Source organism: Panthera uncia (assembly GCF_023721935.1).
Source record: "Panthera uncia isolate 11264 chromosome B2 unlocalized genomic scaffold, Puncia_PCG_1.0 HiC_scaffold_24, whole genome shotgun sequence".
Taxonomy (NCBI): Eukaryota; Metazoa; Chordata; class Mammalia; order Carnivora; family Felidae; genus Panthera; species Panthera uncia.
The window spans coordinates 88303985-88330200 of NW_026057580.1; the positions used below are offsets into that span (position 1 = coordinate 88303985).

At 38.8% G+C, this 26216-nt stretch overlaps 1 protein-coding gene across 1 annotated transcript in view; it reads right to left on the reverse strand.

The window, feature by feature from the left end:
- Positions 1 to 880: 880 nt before the first annotated feature.
- Positions 881 to 26216, reverse strand: part of VNN1 (vanin 1) — a 39116-nt gene continuing 13780 nt past the window's right edge. Inside the window, exons 4-9 of the mRNA XM_049652975.1 lie at positions 14640 to 14832; positions 13683 to 13974; positions 12877 to 13238; positions 5025 to 5195; positions 3818 to 3996; positions 881 to 1254 (exon numbers count right to left, since the gene is read on the reverse strand). Coding sequence (XP_049508932.1) covers positions 1239 to 1254; positions 3818 to 3996; positions 5025 to 5195; positions 12877 to 13238; positions 13683 to 13974; positions 14640 to 14832 — 1213 coding nt within the window. The 3' untranslated portion in view covers positions 881 to 1238. The remainder of the gene's footprint in view (positions 1255 to 3817; positions 3997 to 5024; positions 5196 to 12876; positions 13239 to 13682; positions 13975 to 14639; positions 14833 to 26216) is intronic.

The following is a 26216-nucleotide window of genomic DNA, read 5'->3' on the forward strand; positions in this document are numbered from 1 at the left end:
ACTTAAGATGATTGTAACCCTGGGGACAGGTTTATTACAACGTTAAGGGAGACCTTAAGCCAGAAAACCCATTTAAGCCATTCCCAGATCCTGACTCCTAGAAACTGTGTCAGATAATAAATGTTTGCGGTTTTAAGCTGTTACATTGCCAGTAATTTGCTGTGCTACAATGGATATGTGATATATTTGCCAAAATAGAATAGCAAAGAAGCCCTTAGGGTTTATTGAAGGCTTTAATATTTTAAACTTAACACCGTTACAACAATTTTCTTCTTTAAATTAAAATTGTATGAAGTATTGAGGCTTGCCATGATGATTGCGGTCCCTAAATACATAGGGGGTTATTTTCTAATGGGCCCTTTTTAAAAGGTAGTTAATATCACCCAAAAGTAGAAGATGAATTTTACTCAAATATTATTGGATGAGATAGTATTTTTTTTAAAAGTATCTACCACAAAAGTGTTTATTTCAAAATGATATATTACTGGTATGGATCATGCTCTCCTTTGCAGAAGGGCATGCTTCATATAGTGTGGGGCTGATCTCAGGGCTATGTGGATAGTCTACCGGTTGAGAGATGTTTTTGACTTAAACGATGTCCTTTGTTTCGCTAAGTTGTATCAACAGATTCTTTTGTTACTAAAAAAGAATATTTAAGGACAGATCAATTACATGATTTCATCCGTGTGACTTTCTGCTTTCCCAGCATCCAGATGGCCTGATGGTTTCAGCATCAATTCATCAGCAATGCTTCTTTGAGAGTATCTAGTTGAGTCTCACGGAACCAGGCTAGCTGGATCTTCTTAACTAGGTAACCATTCTGTTTAAGCTTTAATTTATGGTAGAAATGGAGAGGAGAGGGGATTAGAATTTGTACCGGTTTTCTAGGGCTGCCATTATAAAGTACCACGGATTAGTTTAAACAACAGAAATTTATTTTCTCAAGATTCGGGAGGCCAGAAATCCAAATCAAACTGTCAACAGGGTTGATTTCTTCTGAGGGCCTTTCTCCTTGGCTTGTAGATGGCCATCTTCCTTTGTGTCTTCACATAGTTTCACATAGTTTCCATAGTGTCTATGTCCTAATCTTCTCTTCTTATAAGAATACCAGTCATATTGGATTAGGTCCCACCCTAATGCCATCATTTTACCTCTTAAAAGACTTTATCTTCAAATGCAATCACATTCTGAGGTATGGAATTCAGACTTCAATTTGTGAATTTGAGGGGGGACATAATTCAACCTATAGGAGACCTGAAATAGATTGTTTCGATGAAAAAACTAAAAGACCAAATAAGTAAAATCAATAGAACACTTAAGCAGAGCTGAATAACAGATATGTTATAACACAAGTAAGAATGAATTCATATTTATTATAAGTGACAAGGCTCAGAAGCCATATAAAAATTAATATAAGAATCAGTAACAACAAAACAATTAATCGTGGAGAATTTCTCCATGGAGCCTGGGTGGGAATCACTGGGGACCAGCTTGGAAAAAGGCTACTACAGTGAGAGAGGAAGTGGTTACATCATCATCATGAAGTTGATAACAAATGATATTTTTAAATGAGGAAGTATCAAAAATTGCTCTCTGGACCATTCAGAGCAGATCGGGTGCGTTCAGGGTGGTATGGCCATAGACAGGACCATTCAAATTGATCCAGGTATAAAGAGATTAAGGAACATATATTTGAGCATTGGTCTTTTTTGGAATTGGGTTGTTTGTATTAAAAGAGTATTACAAACGTTTTACGCAGAAGAAAAAAAAATCACAGTTAAAAAGCACATCAAAACTATTGTAAAATACGTACGTATGTGTTAAAGAAATGCAGAGCGAAAAAGCAATCAGATCTGGGTATGGATGTTGTAAATACCATTTTTAAAAAAGTAAATTCATTGCCTGTAATGTTTAATTTTAAGAAAAATCATTCTAAGACAAGCTGGTGGGTTTGCTGAAGTTAAAATACCAGATAGTGTATTCATATGAATAGTTCTTAGTTGATCTCCAGGAAAAATTTGAAAATAAAAACTAATGTGCTTTCTCCCAGGAATTTGAGAACATACCAAATCCATCAAAAGGCTTTGTGATGTGGTATCTTACAGTGAATGGACATCAACCATGTTTATAAAAATGATCTTATTTGGGGTATTAATCTACTTAGCACATTTGGCCATACGTTAATCAAGGTAATCTTTGCACATGTGTGTGTGTGATGGTATGTAATACAAAGCAAATAAAGATATTCTATTTCTCTTTTTATGAAAGACACAGGCAATTTGCCCACTGAATTTCTTTAAAGGCTTTTAATACTAACATCTGTAGTTATTTAATACTTCAGAGCAGGAGTTAACAAACTTTTTGTGGAAAGGGCCAAGCAGTAAATATTTGCAGCTTTTCTGGCCATAACTGGCCATAACTGGCCATAACAGCTTTTCTGTGTCATAACTACCCAACTTTGTCACCATAGCATATAAAAACAGTCATCAGCAGGGGCGCCTGGGTGGCTCAGTCGGTTAAGCGTCCGACTTCAGCTCAGGTCACGATCTTGCGGTCCGTGAGTTCGAGCCCTGCGTCGGGCTCTGGGCTGATGGCTCAGAGCCTGGAGCCTGCTTCCGATTCTGTGTCTCCCTCTCTCTCTGCCCCTCCCCCATTCATGCTCTGTCTCTGTCTGTCTCAAAAATAAATAAATGTTAAAAAAAAATTTTTTTTAAATTAAAAACAGTCATCAGCAATACTTAAACAAACGTGGCTGTGTTCAATAAAACTTTAGGTATTAAGACTAAAATTTGAACTTCAGATCGTTTTCATGTATCACAAAATATTCTTCTTCTTGGGATTCTTCCTCTTTTTCAACCATTTAGAAACATAAAACCCTTTCTTAGCTAACGGGCTATGCAAAAATAGATCACAGGCCAGATGTGGTAAATGTCTTAGAGCCTCCTTATTACTATACTTATAGGCTGACAAGGTAGACAAAACACTAAAGAGACGCTGAAAACCACAAAAAACATGAAGGCCTTCTAACAAGTTCCTAGGTGGAAGCCCAGCTGCCTTCTAGAATACCTCATTGCTAGGTACCAAGCCAAAGCCAATTAGCTGATGTTGAATTCATTGAGAGACACGCTCTGAGAGACAGAGCATGAGTGGGGAAGGGGCAGAGAGAGAGAGGGAGACACAGAATCTGAAGCAGGCTCGAGGCTCTGAGCTGTCAGCACAGAGTGCAGTAACGGGGCTTGAACTCATGGACTTTGAGATCATGACCTGAGCTCAAGTCAGATGCTTAACCGACTAAGCCACCCAGGCACCCCGAATTCACTGATTTTCTAACTGAAATATGCAGGGTGACTGAACCATTGGAAAATGTTTGCACTTTAGACAATTAGAGTGATACAGTTTTAGCAGTCAATGTATCGTGCATGGTTTTCCTGTGACAGCCATTCACAGTTGTGATAGTTAGCACACGTGCAGTCCTTTCCATGATCCAGTAACTGGTCTAAGGACTTTAAGTGTATTTTTTTTTCCTCACCAAAAATCCCTAAAATGTAGGTATAATTGTTATTTTCATATTATGGATTTTTACCTTTCAAAATTATGTCACTGTGTATCTGGCTTCTATTATCTGGTGTCTGTGTGTGTGTGTGTGTGTGTGTGTGTGTGTGTGTCTAAAAACAGAGAAATATATATGTATAAATAATTGTATTCACTTGTACAAAAGACCATGACCACTCTTATCAAAAGCCCACATCCATGCTTCTGTTGTCACCCATCATTTTTTAAATCATGCAAAATAAAAAGGGAAATAGAACTATTTTACCAACTGAATGAGCACACAGTCAGTGCTATAACTACGAGCATTACTCCCGGTGCTTGTGCCCTGAGGTCGGATGAAGCCTTTAATATCCAGTCCTTCTCATACAACCTCCCAAACAGAGTTACGGTCAAGACAGGTCCAGATGGCGGCTTCACGCTAAACAAGCGTCCATCACTTAACACCTAATGAAAGCACAGAGAAGTTAACCGGGTCTCCCCTGGAAGTTCTACAACCCCACCACACACTTTTAAAATTCAGTGCAACTGGATGAAGAAACAGTAAAAACAATGGCTACCTTCTGTCAGAAATTTTGAAATGGTACAGATCACGGGAAAAATTGGAGGTGTGGAATTGGCATGGATTCATTTATTATTGAAATGGCTATAATCAATATCTTATAATTGACTTATTTGAGGAAGCATTCCATGAGGAAACAAGCATAAAGCAATGGGTTTGGGAAATCTAATGCTCTCAGACAAAATAGGCTCTTCCAAGTGGACAGAAGGGACTGACTGAGGGGGTTGAGCTGAGCCTCCGTCAACCCTGTCACTCGCTCACCACAGCCCCCCAACATGTTCATTGACCCAATGCCCCACGGTAGCTGTTCCTACAAGGAATACAGAGTAAGAGCAGAACCAGGGGAAGAATGTGGCTGGGCAGAGCTTATACAGTAAGGAACTATTTCCGGCCTTTAAAAAAAAAAAAGTGTTTTGTTTCTTGACAATTTCAGCTACCATCAGATTCTCTCTCCTTAGCTTTTCCTTCCTTCTTTTTCCTCCTGTGATCACAGAAGGTCTTTACACAACAATGAAAGGAATTCCCTTTAATTTTGCTAGGCTGTCACTGCTCTTGATGTGAAGGGGTTCCCTCTGGTGGGACTGGTCCTAAAACCCTTCTGGAGTCTTCTTCCTACTCAGGGGATCCGAAACAGCCAGCCTCCTCCCAGTAGTCTCCATAATATATATATGTATATATGTATACATAATATATATACATATATATATTATTCTCAAGGACACTAATTATTATAGTAAGAATTTCCAGACAAAAAATTCAACCTGCTCAGTGCGCTTCCTGATTCCTAAGAACAATTTTATCCTTTCCAAATGGAGATTTTTGTGCTATTTGTAAACACTTGGGTCGGTTTCATACTCAAAAAGTGCTCCCTCTTACATGAAATGAATTGTCAATATTCAGCAAAGATTCTTACCTGAAATTCCCCAGGTGCAAGCTGACTGTCACTCAGCAACACCTCAGGGAAGACATATTGGGTTCCAAAAGTGCCACTGAGGGAAAACATTTCAAACCTGGTGGAAGCAGATTCAACCGCATCACCACAAGTGCGTAAGTCTGGTGTTTTACACTTCAGCAGGGTACAAATCTAGGAAAGTAAATGCAAACCAGTGAGTCCTAAGAAAGCCAACCGATGCACCCTTCTGACCTACAAATATTGCCTCTGCTATGCCTAGTCTCTTTTGTTTGATAAAATAATGTTATTTTTCCATTCGATTAATTCAATTCATTGATGGATAGCTAATTCAACTAGTAATAAAAATAAACGACTTCAGACCCTAATGCTTTCTGCCATTCACGGTCAAACAGATTAAATCTCATGAAGAAACAATCAGACCCTTGGTCTATAGCGATGAACAACTATACCCTCATTGTTCTCAAGCTGGCAATGCTTTTAATCATTGACTTCCTTTTCTTTTCCCAAAAGGTTAAATCTAGTTTCATCTCTGCATTTTTGCCTATTTCCCGCAATAAAAGAAATTTAAAGTTGTAATGAACCCCAGAGGTGATCTAGAGGCAATCCCTGTGAATGGGAAAAGTCACACACTTTATATCTGAGCAAGAACTGAAATAGTTCTCACTGTACTACACAGTTATATTCTACTCTACTCTACTACATAATAATGTAAATGTAATGTACATGTAAATGTAAATGTAAAATCTAAGTATAGGAATCATCTCACTATGCAGATGCAAAGTCCCCAAAAGGAAGATCCATATTCATTGAACCTGTACTGCATCTTCCAAACCTTATTTCAAGCCACCTTACCTCCTGCCTGACTAAAACAACAGCTTTAACTGGTCTCCCTGTTTCTACTTTTGAAGTCAGAGAGTAAGAGCTTTAGAGCAAGTATGTTAAGATGGGATACAAATAGCTTTCAGATAAAGGAACAACGAATACATGCGTCTGTTTTATTCCCTATATCTTACCTAAGCCAAACTTAGTTTGTTTGTTTAAGACATGAACCCATAAGGATAGGAAAACAGGAGGCTAGAGCATGGCTTAATGCTGGAAGTTGGGACGGTTGATGCAAAAGTAGTGACTGATTTCCCAAGCCTAAGGAAAGCCAAGTCCTAATCTGGCAATAAGAGAGCCACAAATCAACCCTATCTACACGGCAGAATACTCAGAAGATTCCACCCCTGGGAGCACCAGGTACCTCAGGAACTGGTAAAGTTGTGGTGGCTAATGTAAGGAAAATTGGTAGGAATTTGTTAAGGATGCCTCAGATTCTGAGTCCCCCACCACGGATGGGCAACTCTCTTCCTCTATTCCAGTAAAAGATGGGGCATTTATTCCCAGAGAGGGTAAAGCAGATGATTTTTAGTAGAGGTTTTGAAAAACCTGGTTGAAGGGGATTACATGAATGAAATTTTGTTGAGATCATCCCCCTCCACCATGGATGCATCCAGCAAGGTCATTGCTCCCACCTGGTTCTCTAAATGCTGTCAGCAATGAATTTACCCTTCAGAAATAAAATTACCAGATAAATACAGGACAGGAGCCCAATTTAAATTTGAAGTTTAAATATACTAATAGTATCAAAAATGGTTTTTAGTGTGTAAGTATGTCTCAAATATTGAATGGGACAATCTTATATTTTTTAAATATTTGTTGTTTATCCAAACTTTGAATTTACTAGGGCACCCTGTATTTCAATTTGCTAAATTAGATAACATTATTCAGGAAGAGAATTAGAAGAATTTTAAAGACTGAGAAACCTGACCCATCCCAAGAGGAAGTCTCCAAATATACTTACTCAGGGTTTCCCCTAACAAAATGCCTGGTTAGATCACCCTACTTTGGAGTTTAAATGGGCAAATATCACTCATGCTCAGCCTTTCACTTAGTTTTTGGTAAGGTTAAAGGGTTGCTGTATTTATGAGGAAAGCTTCTAACATGAAAGAGCAGAACAGGGAGATAAAAGAAACTTTAGGGAAAAAGAGACTATTTAAGGAGAAGAAGCTTCAAGAAAAAAATTTTCTGTGGGGCACCTGGGTGACTCAGTCAGTTAAGTCTCTAAATCTTGATTTTGACTCAAGTTGTGATCTCACAGCTCTGGAGATTGAGCCCCCTTTCAAACTCTGCACTGACAGTGCAGCGTCCGCTTGGAATTCTCTCTCTCCCATCTCTCTGTGCCTCCCCCACTCATCCTTATTGTCTCTCTCTCTCTCTCTCTCTCTCTCTCTCAAAATAAATTAATAAACATTTAAAAGAAAGAAAAAAAGAAAAAAATTCCTTATTAGTCTCAGAGAGATAAAATACTGGATCCACAAAACAACATCAACAGAAAAAAATTCATAAAGCAAAAAAAAATAGTTCTTGAAAAATAAAAACATGTCAACAAAAATAAGTGACTCAATGTAAGGCTTGAAAGATCAAGAGGAGTAAATGAAAAAAGAGAGAAAGAAAAAAAGAAAGAAAGAAAGAAAGAAAGAGAAAGCAAGAAAGAAAGAAAAGAAGAAAAGAAAGAAAGAAAGAAAGAAAGAAAGAAGAAAAGAAAGAAAGAAAGAAAGAAAACAAAGAAAAGATACAAAAATATTAGAGGACAAACCCAAAAAACACATGATTCCAAAAATAAGAGTTCCAAAAGAGGAAACCATGGAGGGGAGGAAATTCTATAAGGTTTCTGAGCAAACAGTAGGAAGAGGGATACACATACAAAGCAGAAGGAATCAAAATAACTCAAGAATTCTCAGTAGCAATACAATGACCTTGAATTTTATACCTAGGGAAATCCTCCATCAAATATGAAAGGAAAGGCATTTTCAGACTTTATATATATATAAGAAATATATATATATATATATATATATATATATGAAATATATATTTGGTCTTTTTCTAGTGCCTGGCAAGAAGAGCTCTAAAATCCTTGGAATTTCCTTAGTGATGAGAGGTGAAATGTGAAAAGAGGGGCTTTTGTTACTAATAACAAGCCTCTTTCAACCACGACTGAGTTCATGTTAATGAGGAGATTTTTGGAGAGCCTTAAATAACCACAGGATGGAAACTGGTGACCAGGGAAACCAACCACCTGGTTAGAGAGTTGGAATTTTCAGCCTCGCCATCCCCACCCCTATATCTGCGGAGGGAAGAGGAGCTGGAGGCTAAATTAAGCACCAATGGTCAATAACTTGAATCAATCATGTCCATGAAATTAAGCCTCCATGAAAATCCCTAAAGTATGGAGTTCAGAGAGAATCCAGGTTGGTGAACAAGAATGCCGTATCTACATGATGGGAAGGTGGCATACCCAAACTCCATGGGACAGAAACTCCTATGCTTGGGATACTCCCAGACCTTGCCATATGTGTCTCTTCATCTGGCTGTTCATTTGTATTCTGTGAAACGTCCTCTGTAATAAATTGTTACTAGTACATAAAGCACTTTCCTAGGTTCTATGAGCCATTCCAGAAAATTAGCAAACCCAAGGCAGAGATCGCGGGAGCCCCTGATTTACAGTCAGTCAGGTCAGAAGCGTGGGTGACAACCTGGACTTGTGATTGGAGTCTCAAATGGGGAGGGGACCAGTCTTGTGGGACTGAGCCCTGAGTCTGTGGACTCCGCATTAGCTCCTGGTAGATGATGTCAGACGAGTAAATTTCAGAAGAAACAGTTAAAAGATTCAAAATGTTTGCCTTCAGAAAGAAGGACAAGATGGATTAGGGAAGAAACCGGTGTTTCACAAGATTTTAGTGCTGTCTTCTTAGGTGTGCCCATGCATTACTTTTATTAAAATGAAGAAAGACGTGATAGAGGCAATCCAGGTGGTAGGAAGGGAGAGAACATCTGGCATATGACAAGGACTCAAGAAACAAAGGAGTTGACTCAGGAGCTGCTTGCAATGCAGCCAGTGTTCACGTGAGCAAACCTGGTCGTATAGGTCTGACAGTTAAAAGAAAAGTTTATGTTACTTTTTTTAGCAGCAACAACAACAATAATAAAAGTTAACATTCATTAAGGACTTTTTATGTGTAGGCACAGTGCTGAATTCTTTACATTTATTTGTTAGTTTATATATTTACTTATTTTTAATGTTTATTTCTTTACTTTGATCGGGGGGGGGGGGGCAGGGAGAGAGAGAGATTGAGCACGAGCAGGGGAGAGGTAGAGAGAAAGGAAGGCAGTGCGGAGCCAGACGTGGGGCTCAAATTCACAAACTATGAAAGCATGACCTGAGCCAAAATGAAGAGTTAGACGCTTAACTGACTGAGCCACCCGGGTGTCCCTGTTTACATTTATTTATGAAATCCAAGTTCCCCCAAATGCCATAAATAATAATAATAGCTATTATTATTATTATTGTCATCATTCTTCTCTCCTAGGATTAAGTTAGGTCCTCCAGTTGTATGGTTTAATTGTCCGTGGTACTTTCCTTTGGTAACATTTGTCCCAGCTAAAATCAACTAGTGATTTCCTTAGTTTTCTCTTCAATGCCTGTGTCCCCACCAGCATTAAGCTCTATGAAGACAGTGACAGTATCTGTCTTGCTCATCTTAATATCCTCAGGCTGTACCAAGTGCTTGCACACAGAAAGCATTACATAAATATTTGGTGAATGAAAATGAATCCACATGTTACAGATGAGGAACGAGGGATTTAAAGAGGTTGGCCCAGGGCCAGGTGGCCACTATGCAGTTAAGAAGCGATTTACCCAGAATTTCTGACTCCAGAATCTATGTTCTCACCATGTCATATCCCTAATTTCTTACCCTGTTGGGAAATAGTTTTACATTCTAGAAGAGACAGGCTGGTGATTTGGATGACTCTTACCTTGGTGGGAGGAAATGGAGAGGACAAAGGGTACAGAAAATAATCTCAAGAGGAAGATCTCCCAGGTTATATGGGGTAAAGGGAATGAACTTTTGTTTAGTTTATTCCTTCTTTATTAATTGATTTACTCAATGATTCTTTAAGATATGTAGGCTGCTTCTCCCACTCTCCTATAACCACTGCTATAAATTTTTACCCAATCTTTTACCATCCTCTACTCTAGAAAATGCTACAAGCACCTTCTTTCCCTACGTCCTTAAAATTCACTATAGAACATTTGGAAAATCTCCGTGGCAAGATGCAGAGTTATTGTACCCTTATTTCCTTTTTTTTTTTTTTTTTTTTTTGTCTTCTCAGTTAAGAACTAGATGTTGGTGTTATAGAGATTTTTCTGGCATTAATTATCGTCACAGACTATGAAAGATTATGAATATAATCCAATTCCCAAATCCCTCATTCTTAATTCCAAGGCCAAACTTCTCTGAAAATAAAGGATTTTGTAGCACATTGGACATTGAAACCTAACTTGAACTAACATAAAGCTATCCTGTTTTTATTTAAGTTATTTAGGGTGCATAATCCCACGTTTTCCAGCAGACACATGAACACGTTTTATCTGGGGTGCTGCTCCAGACTCTGCTGGTGATGTCAGGTACCAGGGCTCCAGGTGAATGTCCCATAAATACTTTGAAACCAGAATATCCAAAGCTGAACTGAGCATCTCTCCACTGCCAGCCTGCTCCCCTCCTAACATCCTGAAACATACATTCACCCAGCTACTCTTGTCGGAAACCTGGCATTCTAGCCCCTTCATTCTGCTTTCCTGTTCTGTATCCAATTAGCTACTAAGTTTAGTCTTCTACATATTGCCAGGCTCCACACCCTGCTCTTACTCCTACTGACATAATCTTGATACAGGTTTTAATAGGACTATTTTTAAAATCTAACCAGTCTTTGTGCCCTCGCTCCCCCCCTCCACAGTGCTGCCACAGCGATCTAACTCAACAGCAGATCTGATCACATCATTCCCTGGCTGAACACCTTCCCACGGAAGACTGGCACCCAGAGAATAAAGCCCAAACCTTAGGAATGACGGGTAAGATCCTGCCAAACGTGATCCTGCCTCTAAGCCCATCTTCCACCAATCCTTGCTTCTTACGTTATGCCTTAGTGACACTGACCCGTATACCCTACTTCTTGACATGTCCTCACCCTTGCTCACACTCTCCACTCCACCTAGAATTTCCTCCCACTCTTTTTCATCTGGAGAATAGCATAAGCATTAGCTCATACATCATGTCTCCAGAAACCTCCCTGAATCCCCAAATCAGGCTAGGTATAGCTCCTTAGTTTTTCCTACAACAAAACGTGCACTCTATGTTCTATCACATGCCGATTTGTACTGACATTACCTGGTCCTATGTCTTTCCCCCCTGCTAAATTCTTCAAGAGGAGGAGCTTGGCTTATTCGTCTTCATATCATTAGCACTGAATATATACACCTACTATGCAGTAGGCACTCAACAAGTGTCCAGGTAAAGATGCATTAAGACGGTGCTTATCACACAGCAAACAACATTTTGCACATTGGGTACAGTTCCAGCACTTATGCACAAGTATGTGCATCATTTCACATAATATGTCCTTAATAAAGCTGAGCGTAGGATGCCTGAGGTACCTAGCTCGGGTGGGGAGGTGGGCTTGGTGCTACAGGAAGTGTCAGGGCAGCCCTCGGGGTGAAGATAACACCCGAAAAGCACCATGAATGGTGAGGAGGTGGGGCCATCATAGATAAAGGAGACAACCTGTGCAAACATCCAGAGGTTCTGCAGATGCCGGCACATTGGGGATGAAGAAATGCCTCAACATGAGAGGAGCCCAGGGCACATGTGGGTAGAAGTGAGAGAAGAGAACAGAGAGTAGGAAGAGGTACATGTCAAGCATTTTTGAGTAGCTTTTTGGTGAGGAAGTTGATTTGCCAATGAGAAGACAGTGAGGCCTTTTAAGCAAGGCAGGGAAATAATCAGAAATGGCTTTTAGTAATTGGTATAATTAGAGTATGGGAAGTGGATGGGATGGAGCTGAAACTGTCAACAGGAAGCCCTGTTCAGATGTTGCACAGTGTGGGTGACATAGGATAGGAGCCAGATCAAGGAAGAGGAGAGCAGAATGAGAGGAACATGAAAGTTGCTTGTTGCAACTCACCATAGCTCTTCCTCTGATGTTGAGGGCTGCGAGATACCAAGTCTCTGCACCAGTAAACTACTCTACTGCATGTCTCAGAGGTCAACCCTAGATGTCTCCAGGACATACTTAGTGTCAAGTTCTTAAGTAAAAAAAAAAAAAGAGGGGGTGCAGGGGGCTGGGTGGCTCAGTCAGTTGAGCGTCCGACTTCGGCTCAGGTCATGATCTCGCACTTTGTGAGTTTGAGCCCCGTGTTGGGCTCTGTGCTGACAGCCTAGAGCTTGGAGCCTGCTTCAGATTCTGTGCGTGTCTCTCTCTCTCTCTCTCTCTCTCTGCCCCTCCCCACTCACGCTCTGTCTCTCCTGCTCTCGAAAATAAATATTGAAAAAAATTAAAAATAAAAATAAAAAGCTTTAGCGAACATATCAAGAAAATGGGTATGTTTGTTCAGGGAAGAACTATCACAGGTTAATCATCCTTTAAAATCATCTGTAATTTGATTACTGTATCATTTTAAATGCGGGTACTGTAAATAAATCTTCTGCCTTTTTCCAGCCAGTTTAAAATTGGACATCTAGGATTGCAAGTTTTGGCAAGTAAGAATTCAGGATGCCCAACTAAGTTTGAATTTCAGGTAAATAACAAAATTTTTAGCGTGCATATATCCTCAAAAGTGGGACCCATTTTTTTTTTCTTGAAGTGGGACACACTTACAATGAAACAATTCATTGTTTATCTGAGAGTCAAATTCAACTGGGTGTCCTATATTTTGCCTGGTTAATGCCCCTGCCAGCAAAACAAGCATTACCTGTAGATAATAACTCCCTTCGACAATATGTAGTCCATCAAATGCCCCTAGGGCATAAACTTCATCTGGTTTCTTCTCAGACATCTTGTAGCTCAGATGGCAGCAGAGTTCTTTCTGACAAACTGTGTAATTTCCTGTGACTCTTGTGAGCTCCAAGAAGGTGAATTCATCAAAAAACACAGTACTTTTAAATTCCTGATTTTCTGTGGAGAATGCTTTTATACTACTGGCATAAGAAGCCCAATTTACCACTCCAGGGTCGTATGAAGAAGAATTCAGTCGTGAGATGAGGAGTTTTCCCTCCTTTGTCTTCATGTCATAATGAAATGCTCTTGGAGAGTCAGGTGCATAGATGCCGCTTCCTGAAAGTGATGTTGGAAATGGCATTTGAAATAGAGAAGTGAAAAGGGATTGCATGATTGCTACTGCTATTTTAAAGTCACATTAACATTTAGTCTGGCTAAGCTAACTATTTCAGTAATTTCAGTAAAATATACTGACAAGGAAACAGGTGAGAGGAAATCCAACAGGGTTTGCTACTGAGAAGCCAATAAGAGAAACTTTCGGGTCAGAAGTGGTCAATCTTGAGGGGGGAAAAAAAGTGTGCCTGTAAGTTGAATAGAACTAAATAAATCTACAAAACAATTTAGATTGAGATGGCTTCTACGGTATGTCACCAGCCAGAGGTGCAAAAAATAAGAGTTGGAAAACATTATATTAAGGAGTACACGTTAGCTAGAAGAAATCATTATTTTGCTTTTTTGGTTATGGCATAAAGTTTGTACATCTTAGAGATTACACATTACCTGTCATCCTCTTGTGGGGGTGGTGTATGTTGGCTGCAAGGAAGTTAACCCCCATGCCCACTGCCCACGCCGAGTGGAATTCAATAGCTGATAAATGTGGCAAGACGTTCATCCACGCTGTTGGGAAAACTATGGTATCCACATGGAAATCTTTCACCAGAGTAACAGCGGGATCATGGAAAAGTATATCGAAGCATGTGAAAATGCCAAATCTTCCAAAGATGGTGTCGAAAGTCACAACCTCAGGCTTCTTTGGTACATTGAATTGATTCTCGCCCATGAAAAGGTTGTACTGCAATAAACAGAAGATGAAGTGGGTAAAAGTCTCTTTTCAGAAGTTGGCCTGGGTGTCAATGTGTCTGAAAAAGTGCAAGCCAACATCTCTTAGTGCCAATTTCATCCATAACCACCGTCCTCACAGGGAAAAAGTGTTAGAGAATCAGAGATTACTATGGCTGATAGGAGCCTTTGGTTCAATCTCTATCTGTAGAAGGGAATCCTTATGTATTAAGACCCTACTGAATCTTACAAGACCTAAGAGTGAAATAAGTAACTTCTATTTGCCAAGAACACCTAAATATTTTCTGTAGACAAAATTGCTCCTTTCTCTTCAAAACCAAGTCTATCTGGTAGGTAGTTTTTTTGTTCTAGTCTTGACCCATTGCCAGGGCATGTCCTTAAAAAGACAAAGTCTAAAAGGCAACATTATATTTCAGTGCAGGTACCTCCTGCTGATTCTCACATACTTCCAAAGATACATTCCTGTGCTCCTAAATGCATAGAAAACCTCTTGAGCCTCTTTATAGGAGCTTACCACGCCTAATCATCGTTTTCTATGCTTTGTCTCTACTCTGCTTCTAAAGTATGCTTCTTATAAACATTAATGTTTTTTCCCCTTTTTTCCCACTTTATTTTGTAAAACATTCAGTATCTGAACTGTGTGCAAATTAATTTTACCTTATGGTAGCGTGCCACCAGTTTTCCTTGAGAATCAAACACCACATCAGTGTTGTACTGGTAACGGCCATCGGGGGGACACTGAGGGTCACTGGCATTGCATGGCTTCTTGTCCCCAATATTTGCCACTACGTAGATAGAGTTGTGCTTGGCCAGGCAGCTGAGTCTTTCTTGCACTGGGGTGTGGCCAAACCTAATATGTGTTCATTGGAAGAGGAAAACAAAAATCAAGCTTACCTCTTAATAAAATTCAGCGTTATATTGCCTGAAGCTATTATGTGACATACACAAAACTAAATTCTAAATAACATAATAGAAGGGAAGGATTAAAACAAGAATAGACTGTAGGAAGTACACACTTGTGGGAATTTGGTTGTAGAAAACTGTTCTAGGATAAGATTCTAGGTCATGTATCTTTTTTCTTCACAGCATTTATCATCATCTATAATCAGTATTCCTTATGTGTTTATCTTATGATCCGTGTCATATCTCATAGATATTTTGGGCAAAGATATACATCTTCTGTTCATTAACCCTGGCAGAAAAGAAGCATTAAAAAAAATATTTCAATTGAAATAAGAACAACTTGGAATTAAGAGAATTTGGGGAAGATGGCTGAGTACAAAGCACCAGGAATCCATCCTTCCACGTAAATGATATTTGTGTTGGCAGAATCTAACTGAAATTTTGGAGTCTATTCCAAGGGTTGTGAGTTCCAGGGGAAGGCTTGGAAGGTGCATAGATGCCGCTTCCTGAAAGTGATGTTGGAAATGGCATTTGAAATAGAGAAGTGAAAAGGGATTGCATGATTGCTATTGCTATTTTAAACTCACATTAACATTTAGTCTGTCTAAGCTAACTATTTCAGTAATTTCACTAAATTTCACTAAATTTCAGTTAGTTTCAGTCAATTTCAGCTCTTATCTCAGTAGTGGCTACCCATGCTCTACCCCACCCCAAGCCCCACGGCAGGCAGCCATGCAAGTGTTCCTGCAATACTGTGTAGGTAGTTTATGGGATCAGGTTAGACAATAGAAACCCTGTCCTCTAAATATCAGGAAACTATATTCTGATCACTGATAACTGCTTCTTATCCTGGAGGTGCAGACACAGGGACAGGTAGCCATTGTTGCATCTCCACCACTATAATGTTGTCAGTCCTTCCCCCACTAACTGAAGTAATTTCTAGAGGATTTAAAAAGCCAGAGTCTTCTTCTCTCCCCCTTCCTTAATTTTGCTTTCTTTTTTTCTTTCTTTTGGGAACCAGACATTGAAGGACTAGGATATACAAAAGCAATCATATATATAGGAGATTTTAAAAAGTCGCCACATATGCTCAGGGTAAAATAAAGGCTAAGACAAGGCTTCAAAAGATTTTATACCTCAAGCTTATGCCTAGCACAGAAACACCTACAGCAATCAAAACAGATAAACAAACAAAAGGCAGTAAACCCTGGGGAAGGGGGAAAATTTGATTTCCAAAATTATCACATTTTAAGATTCAAATACCAACTTGTCAACAAAAAAATCATAAGGTATACAAATAAAGAGGAAAGTGTGTCCCCATTCCAAGGAAAATAAGAATAAACCTACAGAAACTATCCTTGAGTACAACCAGACGGCAAACTTCCTGGACAAAGACAAAAACAACGGTTTTAAAAATGCTCAAAGAACTAAAAGCAAATGCAGAGGAAGTCAAGAAAATGATGTATGAACAAAAAGGAAATATCAATAAAAAAGATGGAAAACCTAAAATAAACCAAAAAGAAATTCTGGAGCTGAAAATTACAATGTTTAAAATAAGAAAATTTACTAAAGGGATTCAGAGATGGATTTGAGTTGGCAGAAGAAAGAATCAATAAACTTAAAGGTAATGCAATTGAAATGATCCAGTTGAAAGAATGAAAAGAGAAAAAGACTGATGTGAACAAGGCCTAAGGGAGCTGTAGGACACCACCAAGTGGACGAATATACACATTCTAGGAGTTCAAGAAGAGTGAGATAAAGGAACAGAGAGATTATTTGAAGAAATAATGTCCAAAAACTTTCCAAATTTGAATAAAGACATGACTATAAAGATCCAAGAAGTTAAATGATCTCCAAGAAGGATGAACTCAAAGACACCCATATCAACACACATTCTAATCAAATTATCAAAAGCCAAAGACAAAATAAGAATGTTGAAGGCCACAAGAGATAAGTGATTGATAACATACAACCAATCCTCAGTAAGATTATCACAGTTTTTAATCAGACACTTTAGAGGCCAGAAAGCAGGGGGCCAATATATTTAAAGCACTGAAAGAAAAAAACTTTCAACTAAAAATCCTATATTCAGCAACACTGTCCTTCAAATGTGAGGGGGAAATTAAGATATTCTATGCTAATATCTGACATAATTGACTTTAAATTAAAAAAAAGATTATAAGAGACAGAGAAGAGCATTGTATATTAATATTCACAATACAACAGAGAACTCTTAAAATTCAACAACAAAAACCCTGATTTAAAAATGGGCAAAAGACTGGAATAGACTTTTCTCAAAAAAAAAAAAAAAAAAAAAGGCCATACAAATGGCCAATATTACTGGTAGGTCAGTTCTTTTTTTGATAAAAACCCTCAAGAAAGTAGGGATAGAAGGACCATACCTCAAGATCTTAAAACCATATATGAAAGACCCACAGCTAGTATCATCTTCAATGAGGAAAAATTGAGAGCTTTCCCCTTAACATCCGGAACACGACAGGGATGTCCACTCTCACTACTGTTATTCAACGTAGTGTTGGAAGTCCTGGCCTCAGCAATCAGACAACACAAAGGAATAAAAGGCATCCAAATCGGCAAAGAGGAAGTCAGACTTTTACTCTTTGCAGCTAACATGATACTCTACCTGAAAAACCCAAAAGATTCCACCAAAAAACTGCTAGAACTGATCCATGAATTCAGCAAAGTCACAGGGCATAAAATCAACGCACAGAAATCAGTTGTATTCCTATAAACCAATAATGAAGCAACAGAAAGAGAAATCAAGGATTCGATCCCATTTACAATTGCACCAAAACCATAAAATACCTAGGAATAAACCTAACCAAAGAGGTGAAAAATCTATACACTGAGAACTATAGAAACTTTATGAAAGAAATTGAAGAAGACACACACAAAAAAAGGAAAAATATTCCGTGCTCATGGATTGGAAGAACAAATATTGTTAAAGTGTTGATACTCCGCAAAGCAATGTATATATTCAGTGCAATCCCTATCAAAATAACACCAGCATTCTTCACAGAGCTAGAACAAACAATCTTAAAATTTGTATGGAACCAGAAAAGACCCCGTATAGCCAAAGCAATCCTGAAAAAGAAAACCAAAGATGGAGGCATCACAATCCTGGACTTCAAGCTGTATTCCAAAGCTGTAATCATCAAGACAGTATGGTACTGGAACAAAAACAGATACATAGATCAATGGAACATAATAGAGAACCCAGAAATGGACCCACAAACGTATGGCCATCTAATCTTTGACAAAGCAGGAAACAACAGTCAATGGAATATAGACAGTCTCTTCAGTAAATGTTACTGGGAAAACTGGATAGAGACATGCAGAAGAATGAACCTGGGCCACTTTCTTTTTTTTTTTAATTTTTTTTAACGTTTATTTATTTTTGAGACAGAGAGAGACAGAGCATGAACGGGGGAGGGGCAGAGAGAGAGGGAGACACAGAACCAGAAGCAGGCTCCAGGCTCTGAGCCATCAGCCCAGAGCCCGACGCGGGGCTCGAACTCACGGACCGCGAGATCGTGACCTGAGCTGAAGTCGGACGCTTAACCGACTGAGCCACCCAGGCGCCCCTGGGCCACTTTCTTACACCATATACAAAAATAAACTCAAAATGGATGAAAGACCTAAACTTGAGACAGGAAGCCATCAAAATCCTAGAGGAGAAAGCAGGCAAAAACCTGACCTTGGCCGCAGCAACTTCTTACACAACATGTCTCCGGAGGCAAGAGAAACAAAAGCAAACATGAACTATTGGGACCTCATCAAGATAAAAAGTTTCTGCGCCTTGAAGGAAACAATCAACAAAACTAAAAGGCAACCAATGGAATGGGAGAAGATATTTGCAAATGACGTATCGGATAAAGCATTAGTATCCAAAATCTATAAAGAACTTATCAAACTCAACACCCAAAAACAAATAGTCCAATGAAGAAATGGGCAAAAGATGTGAATAGACACTTTTCCAAAGAAGGCATCCAGATGGCTAACAGACACATGAAAATATGCTCAACATCACTCATCATTAGGGAAATACAAATTAAAACCATCTGTCAGAATGACTAAAATTAACAACGCAGGCAACTACAATGTTGGTGAGGATGTGGAGAAAGAGGATCTCTTTTGCACTGCTGATGGTGCAGCTACTCTCAAAAACAGTGTGGAGGTTCCTCAAAAAATTAAAACTAGAACTACCCTACGATCCAGCAATTGCACTACTAGGTATTTATCCAAGGGATACAGGTGTGTGTTTCGAAGGGCCACATGCACCCCAATGTTTATAGCAACACTATCGACAATAGCTGAAGAATGGAAAGTGCCCAAATGTCCATTGACTGACGAATGGATAAAGAAGATGTGGTATATACAATGGAGTATTACTTGGCAATCAAAAAGAATGAAATCTTGCCATTTGCAACTACATGGATGGAACCAGAGGGTTTTATGCTAAGCGAAATTAGAGAAAGACAAATATCATATGAGTTCACTCAGATGTGGAGTTTAAGAAACAAAAGAGATGAACATAAGAGAAGGGAAGCAAAAATAATATAACAACAGAGAGGGAGACAAACCATAAGAGACTCTTCTATACAGAGAACAAACTGACGGTTGCTGGCAGGGTGTTGGGTAGGGGGTTAAATGGGCTAAATGGGTAAGGGACATTAAGGAAGACACTTGGGATGGGCACTGGGTGTTACACATAGAGGGTGGATCACTGGAATCTACTCCTGAAATCATTATTGCACTATATGCTAACTAACTTGGATGTAAATTAAACAATCAATCAATCAATAAAAAAATTTTTAAGGGAATAAAAAAAGGATGTTATATTTTGTCAAAAGCTTTTTTCCGCATCTATTGAGAGGATAATGTGGTTCTTATCCTTTCTTTTATTAATGTGATGTATCACATTGATTGATTTGCAGATATTGAACCAGCCCTGCATCCCATAAATAAATCCCACCAGATCGTGGTGAATAATTCTTTTAGTGTATTGTTTGATGTGGTTTGCTAGGACCTTATTGAGAATTTTTGCATACGTGTTCATGCAAAAATGTTGGGGGGGTCTTTGTCTGGTTTTGGAATCAAGGTAATGCTGGCCTTGTAGAAACAGTTTGGAAGTTTTCCTTCTGTTTCTATTTTTTGGGACAGCTTCAAAAGAATAGATGTTAACTCTTTAGATGTTTGATAGAATTCCCCTGGAAAGCCTTCCGGCTCTGGACTCTTGTTTCTTGGGAGATTTTTGATTACCGATTCACTTTCTTTACTGGTTATGGATCTGTTCAAATTTTCTATTTTTCCCTGTTTCAATTTGTCAGTTTATGTTTCTAGGAATTTGTACATTTCTTCCAGATTGTCCAATTTGTTGGCATATAATTGTTCATGACATTCTATTATTGTTTGCATTCCTGTGGTGTTGGTTGTGATCTCTCCTCTTTCATTCATGATTTTTAAAAAAACTTTTAATGTTTATTTACTTTTGAGAGAGAGAGACAGAGCACAAGCAGGGAAGAGGCAGAGAGAGAGGGAGACACAGAATCTGAAGCAGGCTCCAGGCTCTGGGCTGTCAGCACGGAGCCCGATGCGAGGCTTGAACTCACAAGCCGTGAGATCATGACCTGAGCTGAAGTTGGACGCTTAACTGAGTGAGACACCCAGGCACCCACATTCGTGATTTTATGAATTTGGGTCCTTTCCTTTTTCTTTTTGATCAATCTGGCTAGGGGGTTATCAATTTATTAATTCTTTCTAATAATCAGCTCCTGGTTTCATTGATCTGTTCTACTGTTGTTGCTTTTCCTCGATATCATTGATGTCTGCTCTATGCTTTACTATTTCCCTTCTACTGCTGGTTTTGGGCTTAATTTGCTCTTCTTTTTCCAAATGTTTTAGGTGTAAGGTTAGGTTGTGTATTTGAGACCTTTCTTCCTTCTTTAGAAAGGCCTTGGTTGCTATATACTTCCCTCTTATAACCATCTTTGCTGCATTCCAGAGGTTTTGGACTGTCATGTTTTCATTTTCATTGGCTTCCATGTACTTTTTAATTTCCTCTTTAATTTCTTGGTTAACTCATTCATTCTTTAGTAGGATGTTCTTTAATCTCCAAGTATTCAGGGTCTTTCCAAATTTTTTCTTGTGGTTGATTTCAAGTTTCATAGTGTTGTGGTTTGAAAATATGCAAGGTATGATCCCAGTTTTTTTATACTTGTTGAGGGCTGATTTGTGTCCCAGTAAGTGATCTATACTGGAGAATGTTCCATGTGCACTTGAGATGAATGTGTATTCTTCTGCTTTAGGATGAAATGTTCCAAATATATCTGTTAAGTCCATCTGGTTGAGTGTGTCATTCAAAGCCATTGTTTCCTTGTTGATTTTCTGTCTATATGGTCTGTCCATTGCTGTAAGTGAGGTGTTGAAGTCCCCTACCATTATGGTATTATTATCAATGAGTTTCTTTATGTTTGTGATTAACTGATTTATATATTTGGGTGGCTGCATATTGGAGGCATAAATATTTACAATCATTATATCTTATTGGTAGATAGACCCCTTAATTATAATATAATGCCCTTCTTTATCTCTTGTTACAGTCTTTATTTTAAAATCTAGTTTGTCTGATATAAGTATGGCTACCCCAGCTTTCTTTTGATGACCATTAGCATGATAGATGGTTCTCCATCCCCTTACTTCCACTCTGCAGGTGTCTTTAGGTCTATAATGAGTCTTTTGTAGGCAACATATAGATGGGTCTTGTTTTCTTATGCATTCTGATACCCTATGTCTTTTGATTGGAGAATTTAGTCCATTGACATTTACAGCGAGTACTGCAAGATGTGAATTTAGTGCCATTGTGTTCCCTGTAGCATTGGTGTTTCTGGTAATGTTCTCTGGTCCTTTCTAGTCTTTGTTGCTTTTGGTAATTTTTGTTTTGTTTGGTCTTTTCTCCACTTACAGAGTCCCCCTTAAAATTTCTTGCAAGGCTGGTTTAGTGGTAAAAAAACTCCTTTAGTTTTTGTTTGTCTGGGAAACTCTTTATCTCTCCTATTTTGAATGACAGCCTTGCTGGATAAAGAATTCTTGGCTGCGTATATCCTGCAACACATTGAATATATCCTGTCACTCCTTTCTGGACTGCCAAGTTTCTGTGGATAGGTCTGCTGTGCACCTGATCTGTCTTCCTTTATAGGTTAAGGACGTTTTTTCCCTGGCCACTTTCATAATTCTTTCCTTGTCTATGTATTTTGTGAATTTGACTGTGATAGGTCTTGGTGATGGTTGGTTTTTGTTGAATCTAATGGGAGTTCTCTGTGCTTCTTGGATTTTGATGTCTGTGAACTTCCTCAGATTAAGGAAAGTTTTCCACTATAATTTGCTCACATAAATCTTCTGCCTCTTTTTCTCTCTATTCATCTTCTGGGACTCCTATGATTTGGATGCTATTCCTTGTTGACAAGTCACTGAGTTCTCTAATTGTATCATAATCTTTTGTCTTTGTTTCCCTCCTTTTTTTCTGCTTCATTATCCTCCATAATTTTATCTTCTCTACCATGGATTCGCTGCTCTGCTCTGCCCATCCTTGCCATCGTGGCATCATTCAAGATTGCATCTTGGTTATAGCATTTTTAATCTCATCCCAACTAGATTTTATTTCTTTTATCTCCACAGAGAGGGACTCTATGCTTTCTTCAAAAGCAGCTAATATTCCTATTATTGTGGCTATAAATCCTAGTTCAGACATCTTTCTTATATCTGAATTGACTAAGCCCCTGGCTGTCATTTCCTCCTGTTCTTTATTTTGGGGTAAATTCCTTCATTTTGTCATTTTGGAGGAAGAAAAAAATTAATAAGATTAAAAATTAAAATTAAAAAATTAAACACAAAACAAAAAATCAAATAAAGGAAGCTAGATCCTAGCTGTTTTGTGTGTTTTAGTCTGCTTGTTGAAAGAAGCTTGATATAATAGAGTAAAAAAAGGAAAGAAAAAGAAAGGTAAGAAAAAATTTTAAATAAAATATTTTATATAATAAAATAAAATGAAATAGAATAAAAATTTTTTAAACAAAAAATAATGTAAAAAAGAAATAAAAATAAATGTTTCTCTTTCTGTATCCAAGAAAGAGGATGGAAAGGAAGAAAAAAGAAAACAATTTAAGCAAAAACAGATGGAAAGAAAAGGAACAAACAAATGAATCAGCAAACAGAGTGAACTCTGGATGAAGTTACATCCAGTTTTCTCTAGAACTGAAACTATGAAGCCTTCTATAGTCCATACACTAAACAGGTGGAGTGGTTTGTGCTGGTCTTCTAGGGGATGTGCTTGGAGGGTGCAGTTGGGCAGGGCTTGGTGTAATAGTTCCATTCGTCACTAGGTGGTGCTGCTTAGCTTACTGGGGTGGATCAGTGTGGCATGCATGTGCATGTGCACTTGCATGTGTGTGGGAAAGGTGGAAATGGCTTCACCCAGCTCCCTAATCTCTAAAACAGGAACTCTGTGCTCTTACCGACTTACGATCAAGCACCACTCCTTTGTCTGAGGCCTCTGTCCACTCCCCACCTCTACCTTGTCTGTGTCCAAGCTGTCCACCTGCCAGGTGATATCTCTTTCCAGAGTTTTATCTCAGATGGGGTTGTGTTTCAAAATCCCACACTTCAGAGACCCCCGTGGGTTGGACCCATCTGACTCTCTGGGGAAGGGTCTCGCTGAGCAATGGCCAGGTGTTGGCTTGCCCCAGAAAACATTTGTGCAATCGTTCAATAGCACAGATTCAGAGATTATGGCAAATTACAACACACAGCCAGTGCCAGATTTCACTGCACTCTGGAGTCTTTGTCCCAATACCAGCAAACGTGGCCACTCTCCAGCGTCTGCTGGGACCTTTGCCTATGGGGAGAATGTATGGCCTTTACCAAATGCTTTCCAAGCAAGGGAACTGCTTCCCCTGTGTGGCACATGGACCCCTCAGACCCCACTGCCTGCTCCTGGGAATTCACACTACTTCCTCACCAGAGTACCACCAGGCATTGAGCTCAGAAACTTCACACTCTGCACTCCAGTGTTTATAGAATCCTGGTGGTAATCCTCTCCTTTCTTCCCATCAACGGTTTTGGGGAACAGATTTCTTGATCAGGCCCCTGCAAGTATTTTCACTCTTTCCCTCTCTTTCTCTCCAGCTACTTTTGGGGGAGTACTTTTCTTGCACAATCTGATGTACTGCACTCTCCCCCTTTCTCTTTCTCTGTCCTCTCTCTGCAAAAACAGCTCCCTAGCCTCTGTGGCTTTTCTCTCCCCCTGTTCACCTTTCCATGCCATGTACCTGCCGAGTTTTGTGGCTCAAGTTATGCAGATTGTTGTGTTAATCCTCAGATCAGTTTCTTAGGTGTTCAAAATGGTTTGGAGCTGATCTACCTGTGTTTCAGAAGTGAAACAAGCTCAGGGTCTCGATGCTGCTCCTGTGATTTGATTTTCTTTCTTTCTTTTTTTTTTTAAGTTTATTTATTTTTGAGACAGAGAGAGACAGAGCGTGAATGGGGGAGGGTCAGAGAGAGATGGAGACACAGAATCTGAAGCAGGCTCCAGGCTCTGAGCTGTCAGCACAGAGCCTGACATGGGGCTCGGACTCACGGACTGTGAGATCATGACCTGAGCCAAAGTTGGATGCTTAACCGACTGAGCCACCCAGGTGCCCCTCCTGTGATTTGATTTTCATCAGAGGTGCTTGGCCAGATTATTATTTCCCTTTGTATTTCAGAGACTTGTTACAAGATGCAGAGCTTCTACTTGTTTCAAGGATGAGAACCTAGTTATGGCCAACAGGACCTGTCCTTTTATGGGCCTGCCTGGTCTTCACTGAGCTTTTTCTCTCAGGAAGTTTCTGCCCCTGGCAATACCAATTTCAAGGAGATTATCCCCCATGTTTTCTTCTAGGATTTTTATTGTTTAGGTCTTATATTTAAGTCTTTAACCCCTTTTGAGTTAATTTTTGTGAATGGTGTAAGATAAAGGTTCAATTTTACTCTTTTGCATGTGAATATACAGTTTTCCCAACACCATTTATTGAACAGACTGTCCTCTCCCCGTTGAGTATTCCTGGCTCTTTAGTCAAATGTTCATTGACCATATACGCATGGTTTATTTCTGGGCTCTCGAGTCTGTTCAACTGGTCTATGTGTTTCTTTTTCTTGCCTAATTGCTCTGGCTAAGACTTCCAGTACTAATTAAATAGAGTACTGATACTGTCTTTTCTTGATCTTAGAGAGAAAATCTTCAAATTTCATCACTGAGTATGATGTTAGCTGTGGGCTTGCTATTTATGGCCTTCATTATGTTGAGGTATGTTCCTTTTATACCCATTTTGTTGAAAGTTTCTAAAATGAAAGGATGTTGAATTTCGTCAAATGATTTTTCTGTATCTATTGAAATGATATGATTTTTATATTTCATTCTATTAATGTGGTGTATCATATGCTTCGATCACATGCGTTGAAACATTCTTGCATCCCAGGGACAAACTCCACTTAACCATGGTCTATGATCCTTTTAATATGCTGTTGAATTTGGTTTGCTAGTATTTTGGTAAGAATTTTTACATCTATATTCATCAGAGATATTGGGCTGTAGTTTTATTTTATTGTGGTATCCTTACCTAACTCTGGCATTAAGGTAATGTTGGCCTCATAAAATAAGTTTGGGACTATTCTCTCCTCTTAAATTTTTTGGATGAGTTTGAGATGAACTGGAATTAATTATTCTTTAAAAGTTTGATAGAATTTATCTGTGAACCACCTGGTTCTGGGCTTTCCTTTGTTGAGAGTTTTTTGATTACTGATCCAATATCCTTACTCATTATCGGTGTGTTCAGATTTTCTATTTCTTCATGATTTGGTCTTGGTAGGTTGCCTGTTTCTAGAAATCTATGAATTTCTTCTAAGTTGTCCAATTTGTCGGCATATAATTGTTCAGAGTAGTGTCTTATGATCTGTAGTACTTCTGTGATATCATGTAAACATAATGTCTCCTCTTTCATTTCTAAAAATATGGCGTGCTTCAGGAATTTGCATGTTATCCTTGTGCAAGGGCCACAAGGTTTTGTGTTTTGCTAGATAAAAAAGAGTTCTGGAGGTGGATGAGAGTGATGGTCGAACAACAACATAAACAGACTTAATACTACTGACTGCACATTTAAAAAGGGTTAAGATGGTAAATTTTATGTTATGTGTATTTTACCCCAGTAAAGAATATTAGAAAAAAGTAACCTTTTGTAGGCTAAGAAAAGGGAAATCTTGTTCAGGGAACTAGTC